This window comes from Muscardinus avellanarius (genome assembly GCF_963383645.1).
Source record: "Muscardinus avellanarius genome assembly, chromosome: 12".
Lineage (NCBI taxonomy): Eukaryota > Metazoa > Chordata > Mammalia > Rodentia > Gliridae > Muscardinus > Muscardinus avellanarius.
This window is the reverse complement of record NC_137798.1, coordinates 55,247,328-55,268,367: the sequence shown is the minus strand read 5'-3', so window position 1 is coordinate 55,268,367 and position 21,040 is coordinate 55,247,328. Positions and strand designations below refer to the sequence as shown.

Here is a 21,040-nt window from a genome sequence, read left to right as displayed (position 1 = left end):
AGATATATGAAGAAAATTTTTGTGTGTGTGGTGTTAGGAATTATTCTTTAATTTGAAACAGGGTCTCACTGAGTTGCAGAGGGCCTCACTAAGTAGCCGAGGCTGTCCACAAACCGGGATCCTTCTGTTTCAGCCTCTCTAGTACTGGGTTACAAGCGTGTGCTACCACACTTGTAACCAGATGAAAAATATTTTTTTAATTAACCCTGTTTGAGTTATTAAATAATCTATGATTCTCAAGCCGAGCGTGGTAGCTCACGCTTGTAATCCCAGTGCTTGGGAGGCTGAGATAGGATCACATAAGTTCGAAGCCAGCCTCAGCTACTTAGTGAGGCTCTCACTATAAATTAGAAAATAAATTAGAAAAATAGAGCTAGGGGTATAGCCCAGAGACAGAAAACCCCTGGGTTCTATCCTTCAGTACAACAACAACAAGAAATAATAATCTATGATTCTTACTGAATATATCTTCATGCATGATGATACATTTAACTCTACCCATGCTGTTTATCTTTTTTTTTTTTTAAGCTAATAGTAGCTGTTGACCAAGAAGAAATCCCTAGACTTCAGGCCCTCTATGAGAGAGGCCTGCAGAATGGTGTCCAAGGCCTGAGACTGATCCAGCAGGAGGACATAAAAAAGAAGGAGCCATATTGTAGAGTAAGTAATTCACCAGCCTCATGTACATGGAAGTTCTCATTTAGGGCTCAGTCCTGTTACATGAGGCCCGAGGGTGAGTTTATAGGAGGCAGGAATCATAAAATGAGTTTCTTGGTCCTGGCACAGAAGTCCAATGTAACAGATATAAAAGGGCATAACACGAACCCTTGATTTCTTCATTCCTGTGAGAAAATACCAAGTCCAGCCCGCAAAGGCAAGGTGAGACAGTATGGTGTGGAAAATACTGAACAGTGAGGTGCGCCTGGAGCATAGTGTGCAGGGAGAGATAAGAGAGGAGACTGGAAAGGCAGGATTAGGTCTATATAAAGGAATTGTCATCCATGCTACTAACTTTGAAATTTTCCTAGTAGGCCTGGGAAGCAACTGAATTAATTAATTAATTAGTTAATTTATTTATTTTGTGGTACTAGAGATTAAACCTAGGGACAGTCTCCCTCCAAACTATACCCCCAGACCTATTTTATTTTTTGTTTTGAAACAGGATCTTGCTAGGTTGCTGAGAATCTTGCTAAATTGGTGATGCTGGCCTCGAACCTATGATCCTTGTGTCTCAGCCTCTCAAGTACTAGGATTACAGGAGTGCACTACCATGCCCGCCTGTAACTGAACATTTTTGAGGAGGGTGGCTGTACTGTCTGATCTCTGTGTTAGGAGATATGCCTGGCTTGAACGTGGAGGATGAGTTGTAGAAAGCATTTATGGGGAAACTATTCTTGAAGGAGATATATGTATATGTATATTTCCAGATATATATATTTCCAGTTAATGGCATTATCTCCTGTTCACCCTCTTCCATTATTTTATTGATACTATACAACAGTTGGGCTCTGCCTGTTTTAGAGAATGTGGCCTTGGCCAGGTAGTGCTCATCAAAATCTTGGTATTGGCTGATGTGGTGGTGCATGCCTGTGATCTCAGTACCTGGGAGGCTGACACAGGAACTTGCAGGTTCGAGGCCAGCAGTACTTCGTAACTTCCTAAGACCCTGTTTCAAAAATAAAAGAATAAAGTAGAGCTGGGGATATAGCTTAGAGGTAGAGGGGCCCCTGGGTTCAGTCCTCAGTACCCCCTCCCCCACACAGGCTCGGCTTTGAAAAATATTATTTACGGACAGTAGTCTATAGCACATAGCCTCTCTATCTCTGCAGACCATCGGAGTGGCACTCCCGCACCACAGTGCTTGGCTTTCCCTGTCCTACTCCCACCCCCAGTTTCTCTCTTTGCATTACGCTTTGGTCTCGTGGCATTGGCCCATGGGGAAGGAAGGTCACTGTGTCACTCACTGTGGTCTCTGCATAAGGATGTGGTTGAAGACCTGTGTTGTGTACTGTGTTACACAACGCTCTGCTCTGAGAACCCTCTGAAAGTTCTCTTAGATCTTAGTTCTGAGAATAGTTTCGCTCTCCCTGAGGACAGTTGGCTTGTTTTGATTTTATAGACATTGAATCATTTCACTGATTACATTTATTACAAGGAAGCCAGGAGGCACATTCAGACCCCATCCTGCCAGCTATCTCACACCTAAGGCGTACATTTTAATTTTTTTTTTTTTTTTTTTTTTTGGTGGTATTGGGGTTCCTGGAAACCATTCTACCTCTGGGCTATACTCCCAGACACCTATTTTTTATATTTTTCAAAATTTGGAAACAGGGTCTCTTAAGCCAGCGAATCCGGCTTCGAACCTGCGCGATCCTCCTGTCTCCACCTCCCAAGTGCGGGGACTACAAGCGTGCGCCACCGTGCCCGGCCCATTTTAATTTTTTATTTTTTTGTCTTACTGGGAATTGAACCCCGGGGCATTCTACCTCTAAGCTATACCCCTAGCCCTATTTTTATTTTTTGGTTATTTATTTATTTATTTATTTGAGACAGAGTCTCACTAGGTTGCTGAGGCTGTCTTCTAACCTTTGATCCTCCTGTCTCAGCTTCCCAAGTACTGGGATTATGTATGGTCCATCATGCCCAGCTATTTTAATTTTTATGTACTAATTTAATTTCCTTCTTTATCTTTCCATTCCATTCTCATTAATTGTCTACCCCAATTTTTTTTTTTTTGTACTGGGAATTGAAACTAGGTACATTCTACCTCTAATCTACACCCTGGGTCCTTTTTAATTTTTTCTTTGGAAACAGGATCTTTCTAAATTGCTGAGGTCTCACTAAATTGCTGAGGCTGGCCTTGAACCTGTGATTCTCCTGGCTCAGCTTTCTAAGTACTGGGATTATAGGTATATGCCACCATGCTCTGCTAATTTTTTGTAATTTTAAGACAAGAGCTCACAAAATTACCAGGCTTTGAAATTGCTATTCTCCTTCCTCAGCCTTCCAGGTAGTTGGGATTCTAGACATGTACTATGTGGGACAATATTTCCTGAAGCTTTCCTTGAATCTGTGATTCTCCTATCTTAGCCTCCCAAGAACTGGGATTACAGGTATGCACCACCATACCTGGCCAACTAAATTGTTAGTATTATCCTACATTAGCTTTCAGGTTGTATTTTGTTGGGGGTACTGGGGCTTGAACCCATAGCATTTTACCCCTGAGCTACACTCCCAGCCCTATTTTATTTTCTATTTCTATTTTGGGGGTCTTGCTAAGTTATTGGCTAGCCTTGAACCTCCTCCTGTTTTAGCTTCCCAAGTAGTGGGATTACAGGCTTGCACCACTGCACCTGATTTTAAGGTTATTGTACTCAAAATACTATCTGTATGTTAAAGTTGAGCTGTAGCTATTGACCTGTGCATTCAGGGGTTTGGGGGCAGTAACTAGTTCTTTTTTTTTTTTTTTTTTTTTTTTTTATTGGTGCACTGTATTCATACATCATAGTAGGATACATACTTTTGTAGACATACATGCACACTTTTCCCAGTCAGCCCCCACCCAATCCCCACCCCATTCTCTCCCTATCCCTCCCTCCCATGCTTGGCTTAGTAGTTGACATCTAGTATTATGGCAATTTATCTAAAATTAAAAATGATAATCTCACAAAACAGTTTCATTTGTCTGATACCAAGCTTTTGATGACTTAAAGATAACATTTCAATATTTCTTTTTGCTTTCTTTCTTACCAGAGAATATTTTTTTCTATTTTTTAGGTGAAACTATCATATATTTATATATTTATTTTTCAGAAAAAAATCTATCCTAATATGGAATATGGTGTCTAGGTACCCAAAACGATCTTGAAAAAGAACAAAGCTAGAAGATATATATTTTCTGATTTCAAACCATATAAAGCTACAATAATTGAAACAGTGTAGTACTATTCTAAAGGCAGATATATAAACCATTGGAGTTAAATAAAAGCCTAGAGCTAAATTCTTCCCTATATTGTCAAGTTATTTTTGACAAGGTTTCCATGAACATTTGGTGGTGGAAATGATAATCTTTTAACTAAATATTGTTAAAAAATAATAATTACATGGAAAAGAATAAAATTGGACCCTTACCTAATCCCATATACAAATATTAACTCAAAATAGATAATAGACCTAAATACAAATCTTAAGACTATAAACTTTTAGGAGAAAATCTGGGTCATAAAACCTCACAACATTGAAATTGGCATTGATTTCTTGGTTATGATTTCAATGACACAGGCAACAGAAGAGTATACAGACTCCCTAAAAAATAAAAAAATAAAAAAATTGTATATCCAAAGACAATGTAAACAGAGTTAACAGTTACTAATAGAATGGGATAAAATATTTCCAATTGCTATATCTGAAGGTATATTAATATTCAAACTAGAAATCCTAAAAATTAACAACAATAAAGGCAAACAATACCATTTAGAGATAGGTAAAAGACTAACATAAATAATGAATCTCCACAGATAACCAATCTTAATTGTCTGTTGGATGGAAACTCTTGTTTCTCTGGTTCTGGTGTGTGTTACCTATTTCTTCTTTATAGTTAATCTCTTTGAGTATTTTCTCTAGTGCTGGTTTTGAAGACATAAATTCCTTCAGTTTCTGTTTGTCGTGGAAGCTTCTTATTTCCCCATCTAATTTGATAGAAAGTTTTGCTGGGTAGGAAATTTTTGGCTGGAAGTTGTTTTCTTTCAGAGTTTGGAATATGTTACTCCAAGCCCTTCTGGCTCTCATAACTTGGTTTGGGAAGTCTGGAGTGATTCTAATTAGTTTGCCTCTGAATGTAACTTGGCCATTTGCTTTTGTTGCCTTTAAGATTCTCTGCTTGGCTTCCACATTGGTCATTTTGACAATTATGTGGCGTGGGGATCTTCTCCGATCCTGTCTAAAGGGAGTTCTATAAGTTTCCTGGACCTTTGTATCAACCTCTTGCTCTATGTTTGGAAAATTTTCTGCTATTACTTCCTTGAAGAGATCGTTGATCCCTTTGGTTTCACTTTCTTTTCCCTCCTCTATGCCAATTATTCTTAGGTTAGCTCTCTTAAAATGGGCCAATATTTCTTCAATATCAGATTCCTGCTGTCGGATATTTTTTCCCTAGATTAGAAACTATGAGTTCATTTTTGGATTGCTCATCTTCTAAGAGCGAGATTCTATTCTCCATGTGTTCTAATCTGTTGTTTGTGCTTTGAATTGAGGCCTTTACTTCATTAATTGCATCCTTTATCTCTTTTTGGCTCTCTCTGAGTTCTTTTCGAAGCACCTCTATTATTTCTACAGTTATTTTCCTGATTTGATCTTCTAGAAATCTCTGATTTTCTGTTTTATCGGGTTCTGATGTTGTGGGGTTGTGGGCATTAATTGCTCCAGTATTATTCCTCTTTCCCATGATTTCCGATGTTTGTGCCTTCTCTGGGTTCTTCCCTTGGGTCACTATGACTTCCCTTAAGGTGTTCTGGATCTCGAGTCAGTAGTATCTCGGACCCCACTACTCCTTTACTGGGTTTTATCACAGAGTCTCCGACCCAGAGAGTCGATAGAGGCTGCTTTAGACTGTGGGGGGTGCCAGTTTGCACGTTCTCCTATGGTGTGATATCTCTGCCACCGCCACTCCCCCACTGGGTCAAGTCCCAGGGAGTACAGTACTGGGATTTCTCCTCTGTGGCCAGCAATTTGACTCACTGTTCTTGAGTACGCAGATGTGGCTGTACTGGCCTCGCTGAATTCGCTGCTGCTGCCGCTGGTGGCAATATGGCGCCGCTGCTACGCCCTCGGCTGTGGGGCTGGCGTTTTTCTTCTTGGTTTTGATTTCTACTCTGAATCCCTGCCGCGTGTGCTGAGCTCGGCCACTGGGAGCTTTAGATGCTCTCTGAGCGGAGAAATCCCACCTGGCTGTTCCGCAGTGGCTCACCTCGGCTTGCTGTAGCCGTCCCATGAATTCGCCGGTGCCTCGGGCAGTATGGTGCTGCTGCCGCGTCTGCCGCGTCCTCGGGCGCGAGGCCGATGTATCTCCTCTGTGGCTCTGTTCTCAGTCCGCTTTCTCTCTGGAGCCTGGTGATTTTTTGTTTCACTGGTGATGGTGTTTTCTGGCTATGAAAGGCGCTGATTTTGTGGTAATGGAGATTTGTTGTTAGCAGGGCTCTTAAGCCCCGCTTTTCTCGGTCGCCATCTTCCCAGAAGTCCAGTAACTAGTTCTGATGAACAGTCTTACATGTTTCTACTGTGTTGAAACAGAAGAAATGGTGTCATATATTGAGCAAATGCTCTCATGTTCTAGAAACAAAACTATCAGGAAAATGATAACTTTTGCCAAATACTGCTTTCAGTTTGTAAAAACAGACTGATGTTTTATAACTCTTAGCATGATCTGACTGTGTGGAAATTTTGACCAGGGGTTGGTGGGAAAGCCAAAAGCCTTTTGTGTGTGTGTGTGTGTTGCTAGGGATTGAACCCAGGGGCACAGAGGCATTCTACCTCCAAGCTACATGCCCAGCCCTATTTTCTATTCTTTATTTTGAAGCAGGGTCTCACTAAGTTGCAGAGGGCCTCAGGAAGTAGCTGAAGCTGGCAGTGAACCTGCGATCCTCCTCTCTCAGCTTCCCAAGTACTGGGATTCCAAGCTTTGCCACCACACCTGGCTCCCAAAAGCACTTAAGAGCCAAGCAGGTAGTGTGTTGGGGTGGGACGATGAATATAAGACTGAGATATTTAAAATAATATTATTTCAAGTGTTATTATTAAAGCTGCAACAACAACTCTGCTGTGCTTGCTAAACAAGAGGATAGCAGAATTGACCAGTTGCGCTGAGTTTCTGGACATTAGTTATCCTGGGAACCTTTTACCCTCTTGTGAGAAATTAACTGGGAGAATTGATAGACTCAGATACATAGTAAGGCAAAGGAAATGGTATTACCAAGGTCCTATCACCAAAGTGTAATCTGGATTTAGTGTGTATTACAAAAGGCCAATGGCACATTCAGCCTGGTTTTTTTTTTTTTTTTTTTTTTTTTTTTTGGTGGTACTGGGGTTCCTGGAAACCCTTCTACCTCCGGGCTACCCTCCCAGACCTATTTTTTTTATATGTTTTTATTTGGAAACAGGGTCTCCTAAGCCAGTGTGGCTGGCTTCAAACCTGCGCAATCCTCCTGTGTCTCCGCCTCCCAAGCGTGGAGATTACAAGCATGCGCCACCAAGCCCGGCTCAACCTGTATTTTAAAAAAATAAAATAAGCATGGATTTAGTTTATTCATCTGCAGAATTTGGGTATATCTTAAGTGTCAAAAACAAAGAATCAGGTTGTTAGTTTCTTCTATTACCTGAAGGGAAAGTTTGATTTAATCATAAAATCATTTCATGTTTGTAGTCTTGAAGATAGTGTCTGCAGCAAATCAACACAGTGCACTGCAAACATTGTGAATTGCAAGCTAGAACAGCTCTGAGTTTTCACCAAGTGTACGTGATGCATGATACACCACTGGGAAAATCTCAATAGAGCTTACTTAAAACACAATCATTTGATGATACAGAATATGATTCAGAATCAGATGTGAATCAGATATGGTAGGAGGTGAATTAAACAGGAAAACTCATCGTAGTAGGTGGAAGAGCCTGTCAAAATTAACTCCTCAGAGGAGGAAAATTGTTTCCTGATTATAGAGATTTTCTTATTTAGTTAGTATTTATTTTTTGTTAGAAACATACATGCTCATGATCAAATGTAGGCACTTAGCAGAACAAACTTCTCTGTTGTTTTTTTAAGACTATCAGATTTTTGCCGAACAAGGATAATTGATGTGTGTCATCCATTAAAGTAAACAAGCAACTAAGTGATGTTGTGTCTTATACAGTGTATCGTTATGAATCTCAGTATGATGTTACAATTACAGTAGACCAACAAAAGATTAATACAAAATACACACGCACAAAAATTCAGCCAAAAATAAAATTTTGAACAAGCCCTCATTGATTCTTGTTCTTATTGCTTAACTTTTTCATAATTCTATTCCAGGGTCTAATGGCAATTGATTGTCCATATACTGGCATTGTGGACTATCGGCAGGTAGCTTTGTCATTTGCCCAGGATTTCCAACAAGCAGGTGGCTCTGTCTTGACCAATTTTGAAGTAAAAGATATTGAAATGGCTAGGGAAAGCCCTTCAAAAAGTAGTGATGGTAAGCTATTCTTGTCTTTTGTTTCACATACTTATATAGACTTGGAATTGTTTTGATTGGGGTAGTGCGGTAGGAGCTCCTGGTAGGAGGGCCACCAGGAGCTAGACTACTAGAATGAAGCGCCAGAGGCAGATGCAGAAGGGAGAAATCGGATGCAGGAAAACCAGAACTCCTGAGGGTTCTGGTGCTAATAGAACTATGCTCAGATTAAACATTCTGACTGATGCCAAACTCTGAAAGTCGCTAACACTTCTTGACCCTACATTTTAGAGTCAGTGTCTCTTGGCAATACATGTTAAATGTACAGATTTTATTTTAGCATCACCTAGACTTACTGAGTCAGACTGACCGGGGATAGGCCCTTGGAAAAGGTAGCAGTTAGTGATTCTTGAACATACTTTCAGTTTCAGAATTGCAGCCTAGGTCATATTCTGATTTTGAACTACTCTTTTTTTTTTTTTTTAAAGTGAGAATTAAGAGTATTCTGCCTCCAAGGCTATATCCCTAGCCCTTTCATTTTTTTGAAACAGGGTCTAAGTTATTGAGAGTCTCACTAAGTTGTTGACGGGGGGTATAGCCCAGAGTTAGAATACCCCTGCATTCAATCTCCAGTAAAACACACACATACACACTATTTTGTGTGTGTGTGGTACTAGGGGTGGAACCCAGGGGCTTTTCTACCTCCAGGCTATACTCCCAGACCTATTTTATATTTTATTTGGAAACAGGGTCTCACTAGGTTGCTGAGAGCCTCACTAAGTAGGTGAGGCTGGCTTTAAGCCTGCGCGATCCTCTTGTCTCAGCCTCCCAAGCACTGGAATTACAATTGTGTGCCAAGCCCGGCACACACACACTTTAATTAAGGGACGAGGGTATAGCTCAGAGATATAGTGTCCCTGGGTTCAATTCCTAGTATAAATAAATATCAAATCCATGATACAGGTAGATTATATTCTTTATTTGTTATAAATATGTAACTTTTTATTTTGTTTTATGCTGGAGATTGAACCCAGGGTCATTCTGCCTCTGGGCTACACCCCCAGCCCAATTTTTTATTCTTTATTTTGAAACAGGGTCTCACTAAGTTGCAGAAGGTCTTCCTCCCTAAGTAGCTGAGGCTGGCCTTGAACCTGCGATCCTCCTGTCTCAGCTTCCCAAGCACTGGGATTACAAGTGTGTGCCACCACACCCGGCTTGGGAACTAATTTTTATAAGTTGTCAGTTTATTATTGGATTTTGTTTTGTGTCACTATAATTGTTCCTTCTCTGAATAATGCAATCCCTGGAAGAAATCAGGTTACAAACACTTGAACACTAAGGTTTTTCATATCATAGCTTTAGTTTTGTGGGAAAATTTTTACTGATTTATGATACTCTATTATACAGCACGATTCTAGGATTGTAGTTCAGTGAAAAGCTGAGACTATGTTGGAACTGAGGTGGGAAATAGTTGATAAGCATTGATTAAATGAGTTAAAGCAAGCTAAATACCATGCTTCTTAAGTTTATATTGTTAAGTGTGAATTTACTTAGTCTTGTTATTTGATAAAAAGCTTCAGAATGAGCTGGATGTGATGGCCCACTCTTATAATCCCCATACTTGGGAGGCTGAGACAGGAGGATTTAGGGTTCTCAGCCAGCCTCAGCTACTTAGTGAGGCTCTCAGCAACTCAGTGAGACCCTGTTTCCAAATAAAATATAAAATAGAGTTAAAAATAGGGCTGGGGGTGTAGCTTGGAAGTAGAATACCCCTTGGTTCAATCCCTGGTACTGGAAAAAAAAAAAAGCTTCAGAAGCTGGGAATGGTATAGTACATGCCTGTCATACCAGTATTTGGGAGACTGAGACAGAAGGGTTGTAGGTTCGAGGACAGCCTCAGCAAACAGTATGACTCTCATCAACCTAGTAAGACCCTGTTTCAAAATAAAAATAAAACTTGACTGGCGTGTAGCACAGAGGTAGAATGCCCAGGGTTCAATTCCAGTACTACACACAAACCCTTTAGTATGAAAGGTAGAGTATAATTATTAATTATGACAAAAGTAGTCTTTTAAACTTGTTGAGTATATTTCAAATAATTATGACCTCCTTTTTCTAAAAACACTAAATAAAACTTTAATTCTTTTCTTTTTTTCAGGGCTGAAATATCCAATTGTTATAAAGAACACAAAGGTAAAGGTTCTTAAGCAAAACTGTTGTCTGCTTTCACCCTCCCCCCTTCCTTTCTTAAAATGTTTACTTAACTCCGGGCTATACTTGAAGTAATTGAATGAAATTTGCTTCTTGTAAGAGAAATTCTTTTTTTCCCCCTTGTACTGGAGATTGAACTCTGGGGCATTCTACTTTAAACCACATCCCCAATCCTATTTTACTTGTTTTTTATTTATATTTTTTATTTTTTATTACTTTTTATTCTTTGTAGTACTGGGGATTGAACCCCGGGACATTCTACCTTTGAGCTACACCCCCAGGCTGATTTTAGTTCTTTTTTTGGAAACAAGGTCTCACTAGGACCTCATTCCTATGTGTGTTCATGCAGGCAGTGGGCTGGGGCAGCTCTTGGCCAGGAGGGTCACTAGTCAGGAAATAGAGCTGGATATGCAGATGAACTCACTGGGCAGTGAGTATCTGTCACCACATTGAATGAGGACAGCTCCCAGAAACTGTTGACTACTGTTTTGTTTCTGCCTGCCAAGTCATACGCAGTTCTTGTTTTGATCAGCATTGAGAACGTCCAAAGAAGCCCGGTGTGGTGGTGCATGCCTGTCATCCCCCAGTATTTGGGAGGATGAGACAGGAGAATCACAGGTTAAAGATAGCCTCAGCAATTTAGGAATACCTTGTTTCAAAATAATATAGGGCTGAGGTTGTAGCTCAGAGGTAGAGTGCCCCTGGGTTCAATCCCCAGTACTAAAAGAAAAAAACATCACTTAGAGGAGGGGATTGACCAAGGTGATCCAGCACATACCCCTGCCGTCTACGCTTTGTCAACCTGGCCCCTTATAATCATATTGGGCTTCCAAATAAAGACAGTAAAATTATGCTTCTACCTAACAAGACGTAACTATTTCCCTTTGAGATTCTTTAACTTAAATACTAAATTATAAGGGTAACCACTCTTGAACCACTACTCTTAGATTAGTAGTTGTCAACTAGAAGGGATTTTGCTTCCTAGGGGACATTTGGCAAAGCCAAAGACATTTTTGGTTATCACAGATGGGGAGAGGGGCAGACCTACTGGCATTTAGTGGGTAGAGGGCAGGGATGCTGCTAAAACTTCCTCTGTGTGGAGAACAGGCCCTCAAAACAAAGAAGTCCATCCCCAAATGTCAGTAGTACTGAGCTTGAGAAATGCTGTTAGATAATGGAAGGATGATAGAGGCGGGTGTATGAAGTCTTCTCAGACTGCCATAACAAACCACCGTACACTGACTGACCTAAATAACATCACACCGTTCTGGAGGACGGAAGCCCGAGATCATATAGAACTGTCAGGATTGGTTTCTCATCAGGCCTTTATTCCTAGTTTGTAAAGGGCCGCTTTCTCACTGTGTCTTCACATGCCCCCTTCTCCAGGCCTTGGGTGTTCTTCCTCTTATAACAGTCTTATTAGATTAGAACTGTACTTTTAGGACCTCATTTAACCTTAGGCAATTACCTTCCTAATGGGCCTATCTACCAATGTACTCATGTTGGGCTTAGCGCTTCAATATATGAATTTGGGGAAACACAAGCCCATAACAATGAGGATAAACAGAGACCTGGGTAATATATAGACACATATGTTTATTTCAGAGTAAAAAAGACTCATACCTACTATATTCCTCATTTCCGTAACTGGTCATGTGGTCACAGCTGACACTTATAATTTCCTTCTTCTGCTACCTATTCCATATTCTTTTTGTCTTTAGCAAGCATCTCAGTAGGTCATAGTTCTTAGTCTGGTGAGGTAAACCAAACAGTGAGTCTTGAAGTATGTGTACCATTAGCATTCCTGCCTGTTTTGGGTTGTAGTTTCTAGTAACTACTGGAACAATACATGGGAATATTAAGAGGTCGCTCAGTGGATGACATGCTCCGTTTTATCATCCCAAGCCCTCTCTGTGGTAGAACTCCATTTCTCCTTGAGAGTCAGGATCAGTTACCCCATTCAGTGATACAGTCCCCTCTTTGCCTGTTGATTCATTGGCCTGTTAAACCCGAGGAGGCCAGTAGTGGCAGTGGCAGCTCCTAGTTTAATGGAACCATTGCTTATTTTCTAGTGGAAATATTTCTCCTTTGAAAACTAAGACATCAAAATCTTCTGAGCCCCAAAGTTGAAAGTTGAAAGGGTAGAAAGCAAAAATTTCACTAGTCACTAGTGGATCATTGGGTAATGGTAACAATGGACTCCTTTTTTGTGTGTGTGATATGGAGTATTCTATCTCCAAGCTCCACCCCCAGCACTTTTTTAAAATTATTTTTTATTTTGAGCCAAGTGTGGTGGCGCACACTTGTAATCCCAGAATTTGGGAGGCTGAGACCGGAGGATCACAGTTCATGGACAGCCTCAACTACTTAGTGATGCCCTCTGCAACTTAGTGAGACCCTGTTTCAAAATATAGAATTAAAAAATAGCACAGGGGGTATAGCTCAGAGGTCGAATGCCCCTGGGTTCCATCCCCAGACCCGCAAAGTGTGTGTGTGTGTGTGTGTGTGTGTGTGTGTGTGTGTGTGTGTTTTACTGGGAGTGGAACCCAGAGGCTTTCTACCTCTGGGCTATACTCCCAGACCTATTTTATATTTTACTTGGAAACAGGGTCTCACTAAGTTGCTGAGAGTCTCACTAAGTAGCTGAGGCTGGCTTCGAACCTGCGCAATCCTCCTGTCTCAGCCTCCCAAGCACGGGGATTACAAGTGTGCGCCACCACACCCAGCTATATTTTTTATTTTAAAGCAGAGTCTCACTAGGTTGCTGAGAGTCTTCACTAAGTTGCTGAAGCTGGTCTCAAACCTGTGATCCTCCTGTCTTAGCCTCCCAAGTACTAGGATTACAGGCGTGCACTACCAGCCTCAGCTAGCTACTCCTGTTTCTACCTCTTGGTTTCAGATTTGTGAATCCTGGGTCTGGGGGAAACACTACCATACTTCAGTCACTAAGTTAGAGACATAGTGCATCCTGAGGACATTTGCCCAGTGTTGCTATAACTGAATCTTTAAAAGCTCACCCCACTTCCTATTACCCAGGGCCTTCCATATGATAGAGAAAATGAATCCCACACGTGTGAGCTGATTGCTACACTTCATTTACTACAGAATAAGCTCATTATTTAGAAGCAGTGCTTCTGTGTAAACACTACGATGGTGGAAAAGGCATCTCATTACTTTGTAGATGCCAGTTTCAGCAGAAGTACTGAAGGCAGAGAAATGGGTTCTGTATCTAGATCAAGTGTTTTCTCCAGTAAGAACAAAATTCGGCCTTTCTCTGGTGGAAGTGGTCCAGGGGCCACATCACTTTTTCCATGGGTCTCTGTTGGCAGGTCGCGCTACCGCAGTGATGGCTGGAGACAGGCCAGCCTGGGTGAGTAGGTCCGTGTTGCTGAGCCCATTCATCACCTTCATCCTTGCCATCATTTTTTTCAGCTATATTGAGGTATAATTGACAAATAGAGTTATAAATATTTTAGCTATACAGTGTGATCATTTGATGTATGTATACATTAGGAATTGATTAACATAATCAAGTTAACACATCATCTCACACTGTGAGTGGAAACACTTAAGATCTGCTCCCTTAGCAGATTCCAAGTGTGCTACAGTATCATTCACTGTAGTCACCATGTTATACATCAGATCTTCAAAACTTACTCATCTTTTAACTGAAAGTTTGTACCTCTTAACCAACATCTCATTCCCACCTTCCCAGCCCTTATCCCTAGCAGCCACCATTTTCTATTTCTATTTCTATGAATTCAACTTTTTTAGATTCTACATAAAAGTGAGATCATACAGTATTTTTCTTTCACTGTCTGGCTTATTTTCCCTTGCATAATACCTTTCAGCTTCATCCATGTTATCCTAAGTGGAAGGGTTTCTTCTCATTCTTTCATCTGTTAATGGACACCTAGGATGTCTCATGTCTTGGCTGTTGTGAGTAATCCTGCAATAAACTTGGTGGTGCAGATTTCTTTCAACATACTGATCTCATTTCCTCTGGATTTACACCCAGAAGTGAGATTGCCAGATCATATGGTAGTTCTGTTTTTAATTTTCTGAGGAATTTTCATGCTTTTTCATGATGTCTATACAGTTTTTATATTCCCACCAATAGGGCATTCTACATCCTCACCAATGCTTTTGTTTTTTATCAAAAAGACATCAAGTAGCCATACTAATAGGTGTGAGGTGATATTTCATATGGTTTTGATTTGCATTTCCCTCATGATGAGTGATGTTGAGCAACTTCTCTTATACTTGTTGGCTATCTATATGTCGTCTTTTAAAAAGTTCAGGGGTCCACTGCCCATTTTTAATTGGATTTTTTTTTTTTTTTTTTTTTTTTTTTTTTTTTTTGCTATTGAGTTGCTTGAATTCCATATATATTTTTGGATATTAACCCCATATTAGGTGTATGATTTTCAAATATTTTCACTTATTTCATGGTTGTCTATTTACTCTGTTGAGTGTTTCCTTTGCTGTTCAGAAGTGTTTTAGTGCAATATACTCTCACTTGTTTATTTTTGCGTTTGGTACAGTATTCAGAAAATCATTGCCAGTGACAAGGAACTTCCCCTGTATTCTTTTTTCGTGTGTGTGTGTGTCCGTGTGTGTGTCCTCTTATTTTCAAACAGCGTCTCATTAAGTTGTGTCGGGCCTCGCAAGGTTGCTGAAGCTGAAATCCTCCTCTCTCAGCCTCCCAAGTACTGAGATCACAGGCATGCACCACATACCTGGCTGCTTTCTTCTGGTGCTGTTGTAAGTCTTGAATTTATAACTAGTACATTTCAAGTTAATTTTTTGAGTGGTATAAGACAGGGATCCAGTTTCATTCCTTTGAATATCTAGTTTTCCAAGCACCATTTATTAAAGGGACTAATCTTTCCCCTAAACGTTTAATTCATGAAGCCACTGGGTAAAGAGAGGGGTGTGTGGGGCAAGAGGCTGACTCACATCCACGGAATAGGTCCTCTTTTCTACTAAGTATTGAAACTCCTCCTCGGGTTGGTGAACATTCATACTGGACTCAGATGTCTTTACCTCTGAGCCTGACTGAAGTGGTATGTTCACATATCTTTTCGTCTACACTCCTTTTCCTAACCAAACCATTTGTTTATTACATGTGAAGCAGCTTAGATCCAAATCTCTGGCCATCTCTCTTAGGTAAGATAAATGAGCTGTGGTGTTCAAAGTTCTGCTTACTGGGAAAATTTCTCTTTACCACAGTCTTTGAGGGCCACTCCTGAGTGTAGTGTTCACTTTCGAGGGGTGCCAGAATGTTATGCAGAACCATTTGTAAATCAGGTCTGTGAAGCCAGGCGTGATGGCGCACACTCGTAATCCCAGCATTTGGGAGGCTGAAACCAGAGGATTGCAGTTCATGGACAGCCTCAGCTACTTAGTAAGGCCCTCCGCAACTTAGTGTGGCCCTTTCTCAAAATAAAGAATAAAAAATAGTGCAGGGGTTGTAGCTCAGAGGTCGAATGCCCCTGGGTTCCATCCCCAGACCCGCAAACAAAACAAAACAAAAAAATCAGGTCTGAGTTTTTTCTTCCTTGGTCAGCTGGTCATAGAGAGCTCCCTGTGGGTCCATAGGTGCAAGTTGAGAGGAAGGAGGCAATTTAGCAGGAGTAACATCGTGAACCACTAGCCTCTGTAGCTTATACGTGCCCGCAGGACCTACAGACCCAACCTTACATATTTTACTTCCTCTTGATGACAGAGTGCTGCTATACACACCCAATTTTGTGGGTTGATGAGTCAGATACAACCCATTAATAAAATGTAGTTCACATGGTAACTTGGTGACCTGTGGTCAAGCGTTTAGTCAAAGCCAAAAGTACTTTCCCCAAAGGAGGATTATTATCATCTACCAAGGATAGTATAATGTTCCTTTCAAAATCCTAAAGCTTTGTGCTGAGTCTGTGAAAAGGCTTTGTAAAACATCACTGTTTGTTACAAGCATTTTAATTACCATCAGTCTTGCTGGATAAGGTGGCCTAAGTGTCAGAGCAACCAGTGTTTTGGTACTGGGGTTCCTGGAAGCCCTTCTACCTCCGGGCTACACTCCCAGACCTATTTTTACATTTTTATTTGGAAACAGGGTCTCCTAAGCCAGCGCGCGCGGCTGGCTTCGAACCTGCTCAATCCTCCTGTCTCTGCCTCCCAAGCGCGGGGATTACAAGCGTGCGCCACCACGCCCGGCCCTATTTTATATTTTTTTATTTGGAAACAGGGTCTCTAAGCCACCAGAGGCTGGCTTTGAACCTGTGCGATCCTCCTGTCTCAGCCTCCAAAGTACAGGGATTACAAGCGTGCGCCACCACACCCATATTATTATATTGTTGCTTTTTATATTGGAATTTTCCTGTAGTATAATTTTGGAGTTCAAATGTAAGTTTTTGGGTTCACTTCTCAGGTTAAACATCTGTACTTTGTGAGAGGTTAAAAGAAAATGAACTTTTTTTGTGTGTGTGATTCAGGGGCATTCTACCTCCAAGTGACATCCCCAGCCCTATTTTATTGTTGTTATTGTTGTTTTGTTGGTACTGGGGGTGGAACCCAGAGGCTTTCTACCTTTGGGCTATACTCCCAGACCTATTTTCTATTTTATTTGGAAACGGGTCTTACTAAGTTGCTGAGAGCCTCACTAAATAGCTCAGGCTGGCTTCAAATCTGTGCGAGCCTCCTATCTCAGCCTCCTAAGCACGGGATTACAAGCATGTGCCACCATGCCCAGCTCCCAGCCCTAGTTTTTATTCTTTATTTTTTATTTTATTTTATTATTATTATTATTATTATTATTTTTTTTTTTTTTTTTTTGCGGGTCTGGGGATGGAACCCAGGGGCATTTGACCTCCGAGCTACACCCCCTGCCCTATTTTTTACTCTTTATTTTGAAACCAGGTCTCACTGAGTTGCAGAGGGCCTTACTAAGTAGCTGAGGCTGTCCACGAACCGTGATCCTCCGGTCTCAGCCTCCCGAATGCTGGGATTACAAGCGTGCGCCATCACGCCTGGCTTATTCTTTATTTTGAAACAGGGTCTCACTGAGTTGCAAAGGTCCTCACTTAAGTAGTTGAGGCTGGCTTTGAACCCCTGGCTTAAAAATGAACTTTAAAAATAAACTGCTGGAAGCTGGGCGTGGTGGCGCACGCTTGTAATCCCCGTGCTTGGGAGGCTGAGACAGGAGGATCGCGCAGGTTCGAAGCCAGTCTCAGCTGGTTTAAGAGACCCTGTTTCCAAATAAAATATAAAAAATTAGGTCTGGGAGTGTAGCCCAGAGATAGAAGGCCCCTGTGTTCCATCCCCAGTACCACCAAAATAAAATAAAATAAACTGCTGGAGCAAGTCGTGGTGGTGCATGCCTGTAATCTACCGTAATGTGCTTGAGAAGCTGAGACAGGAGGATCACAGATGCACAAGTTTCAGGACAGCCTTAGCAAGTAGTGAGACTCCTATCAACCTGATGAGAACTTGTTTCAGAAAAAATAAAATGGAACTGCTGGGGTTAAAGATTTACAAATTAGATATTTCAATATACAAATTTACAATTACATTTTACAAATTTAATTTACAAATTTTTTTCTGAAAGAACAATAGAGGCTGAGACAGGAGGATCACACAGGTTCGAAGCCAGCCTCAGCTACTTAGCAAGGCTCTCAGCAAATTAGTGAGACCCTGTTTCCAAATAAAATATAGGTCTGGGAGTATAAGCCTCTGGGTTCCACCCCCAGTACCACCAAAAAAAAAAAAAAAAGAACAGTAGAGATGTATAGCTTTAAAAAAAAATGTATGGTTGAACAAATGTATCATTCAGTGCTTATAAGTTCATTTCTGAAGAAAAATTAATATTTTACTGAATTATTGTTTCATATAGAACATAAAATTATTTCAGAGACCTGTGGTCATTTAAAATCATTTCTTTCTTTGGAACTGTTGCTTAAGGTTGTTTCGTTGTTGTTATTGTTGTTGTTTTCTTTTTGGTACTGGTGATTGAACCTAGGGGTAGTCTACCTTCAAACTATACACCTTTGCCTTTTTTATTTTATATTTTGAACTAAGTTGCTGAGAGTCTCTCTAAATTGCTTAGGCTGTCCTTGAACCTGTAATAATCCTACTGTCCCAGGTTCCCAAGCAGTGGGATTCATGCATTACCACACCCAGCTTTACTTTTTTTTTTTCCAGTACTGGGGATGGAATTCGTGGGCATTCTACTTTGAACTACACCCACAGCCCTATTTTTTATTCTTTATTTTGAAATGGAGGTCTCACTAAATTGTGGAGGGCCTCACTAAGAGCTGAGGCTGGCCATGAACCTTGAATCCTCCTGTCTCAGCCTCCCAACGACTGGAACTACAAACGTACCACCATGCCTGGCACCAGCTTTACTTTATTTATTTATTTACTTACTTACTTATTTATTTATTTATTTAAAAAATGTTTTTTTGAGGTACTGGGATAGAACCCAGGGGCATTTACCTTCAAGCTACGCCTCCAGCCCTATTTTTTATTCTTTATTTTGAAACAGAGTCTCACCGAGTTGCAAAGTACCTCAATAAGTAGCTGAGGCTGTCTTTGAACCATGAACCTCCTGTCTCAGCCTCCCAAATGCTGGGATTACAAGTGTGCACCACCACACCCGGCTTACTTTCTTTTTTAAAATAGAACCATTGAATGCTGGTACCATTCAACAAATTTTGTTGTTATCTATACATTTATCATAAAGCTTATCTACATTTTGTGTGCCAAGAACAAAAGAATTACTGACCTTTTAAGTAAGGACCGGTAGATTTATATCTTATAAAAATATTTCTTGTACTATTGGTATGTAACTCTAGATGAACAGGAAAGATATCAACCTGTTTAGAAGGAAGTTTTTTTTGTTGTCATTGACACAACCCTTTTAACTTAAAGGGTCTCATAACTATTATGGTTTAGTCTAGTTTATTTGAATTCACTATAGAGAACTTTCATCTGATTTTTCTCAAAAATGTGTCTTATGTAACTTGAAAAGAGGACAACCTTTTTGGTAAGGAAAAAAATTGGACACAGAATTGTAAATGTAGTTGAGTAGAATGAGACTGAATCAGTGAGGACTAGAAAGGAAATGTTAAGAAAAGTGAGGACTCTGAGGCTTCAGACTTAGGTGGCCAAGAATAAGGGCAAGAAGTTCCCAGAGTGAAGGAATGGCTAGTTGTTTGTAAGACATAGCGCTGCGTGAGATCAGTGGTCACGGGAGTTCAAGGATGTGTGTTTTCTCTCATATGTGGAAGCTAAAGAGAAAATAGGAGACAAAAGGGACTTCAGATAATGAAGAGAGACCAGTAGAATAATGAAAGGGGATTGAGGGAGAGAGAAAAGGAGAGCTGATAAAGGAAACAGTTCCAATAGTGCCCTATTCACATACGAAGGTAGCACTACTGATCTCACTAATGTAATTGGGGAGAGGTGGGGAGTGTGTTGGGATCTGGAGGGAAACACCAACTACTATGTGCATGGATGTCTATATCACTGTGGGGGGGGCTGGGGATTGAACCCTGGGGCATTCTACCTCTGAGCTCTACCTCTAGCCCTTTTTATGCTTTATTTTGAAACAGGGTCTCACTGGGTTGCTAAGAGTCATGCTATGTTACTGAGGCTGTCTGTATGTGTATATGTGTGTGGGGGTACTGAGGATTGAACCCAGGGGCATTCTACCTCTGAGCTACATCCACAACCCATTTTATTTTATTATTTGGAAACAGGGTCTTATTAAGTTGCTGACAGCCTCACTAAATTGCTGAGGCTGACTTTGAACCTGCAATTCTCCCATCTCGGCCTCCTGAGCACTAGGATTACAAGTGTGTGCCCCCACTCCTGGCTCTGAGGCTATCGTGGAACCTGTGACCCTCTTTTCTCAGCTTCCAAGTACTAGGACTCCAGGGAGCCACCACACCCAGCTTTTCTATACCACTTTTAACTTCACTATGATGTACAACTACAATGCATCCATAAAAGTACTTTTAAAAATTCGAATACTTAGCTGGGCGTGATGGCACACGCTTATAATCCTAGCATTTGAGAGGCTGAGACAGGAGAATCATGGTTCGTGGACAGCTTCAGCTACTTAGTGAGGCCCTTTGCAACTCAGTGAGACCCTGTTTCAAAATAAAGAATAAAAGGCCAGACGTGGTGGCACATGCTTGTAATACCAGTGCTTGGGAGGCTGAGACAGGAGGATTGCACAGGTTCGAAGACAGCCTCGGCTACTTAGTGAGGCTCTCAGCAACTTAGACCCTGTTTCCAAATAAAAGTATAAAAATAGGGCTGGGAGTACAACAGCCTGGAGGTAGAAAAGCCCCTGGGTTCCACCCTCAGTACAAAAAAAGAAAGGAAGGGAGGGAGGGAGAAAGGAAGTTAAGTTAGGAAGTTAGGAAGTTAGGAAGGAAGGAAGGAAGGAAGGAAGGAAGGAAGGAAGGAATAGGGCTGGGGGTATATCTTGGAGAGAGAAAGCCCCTCGGTTCCATTCCCAGTACTGCCAAAAATTGAACTCTTAAAAGTAGAGCTAAACCTGGTGATTTGCACCTTTAGTCCCAGCTGCTTGGAAGGGTGAAGTAGGAGGATCACTTGAGCCCAGG

The 21,040-nt window shown here is 41.0% G+C and overlaps 1 protein-coding gene across 1 annotated transcript in view; it reads left to right on the top strand.

Annotated features, from left to right (window-relative positions):
- The window catches only part of L2HGDH (L-2-hydroxyglutarate dehydrogenase), a gene marked incomplete at its 3' end in the record, with an annotated part of 41,906 nt that overhangs the window by 7,266 nt on the left and 13,600 nt on the right, over positions 1-21,040 (top strand). The window contains exons 4-6 of the mRNA XM_080706762.1: positions 529-660; positions 8,063-8,225; positions 10,363-10,397. Coding sequence (XP_080562888.1) covers positions 529-660; positions 8,063-8,225; positions 10,363-10,397 — 330 coding nt within the window. The remainder of the gene's footprint in view (positions 1-528; positions 661-8,062; positions 8,226-10,362; positions 10,398-21,040) is intronic.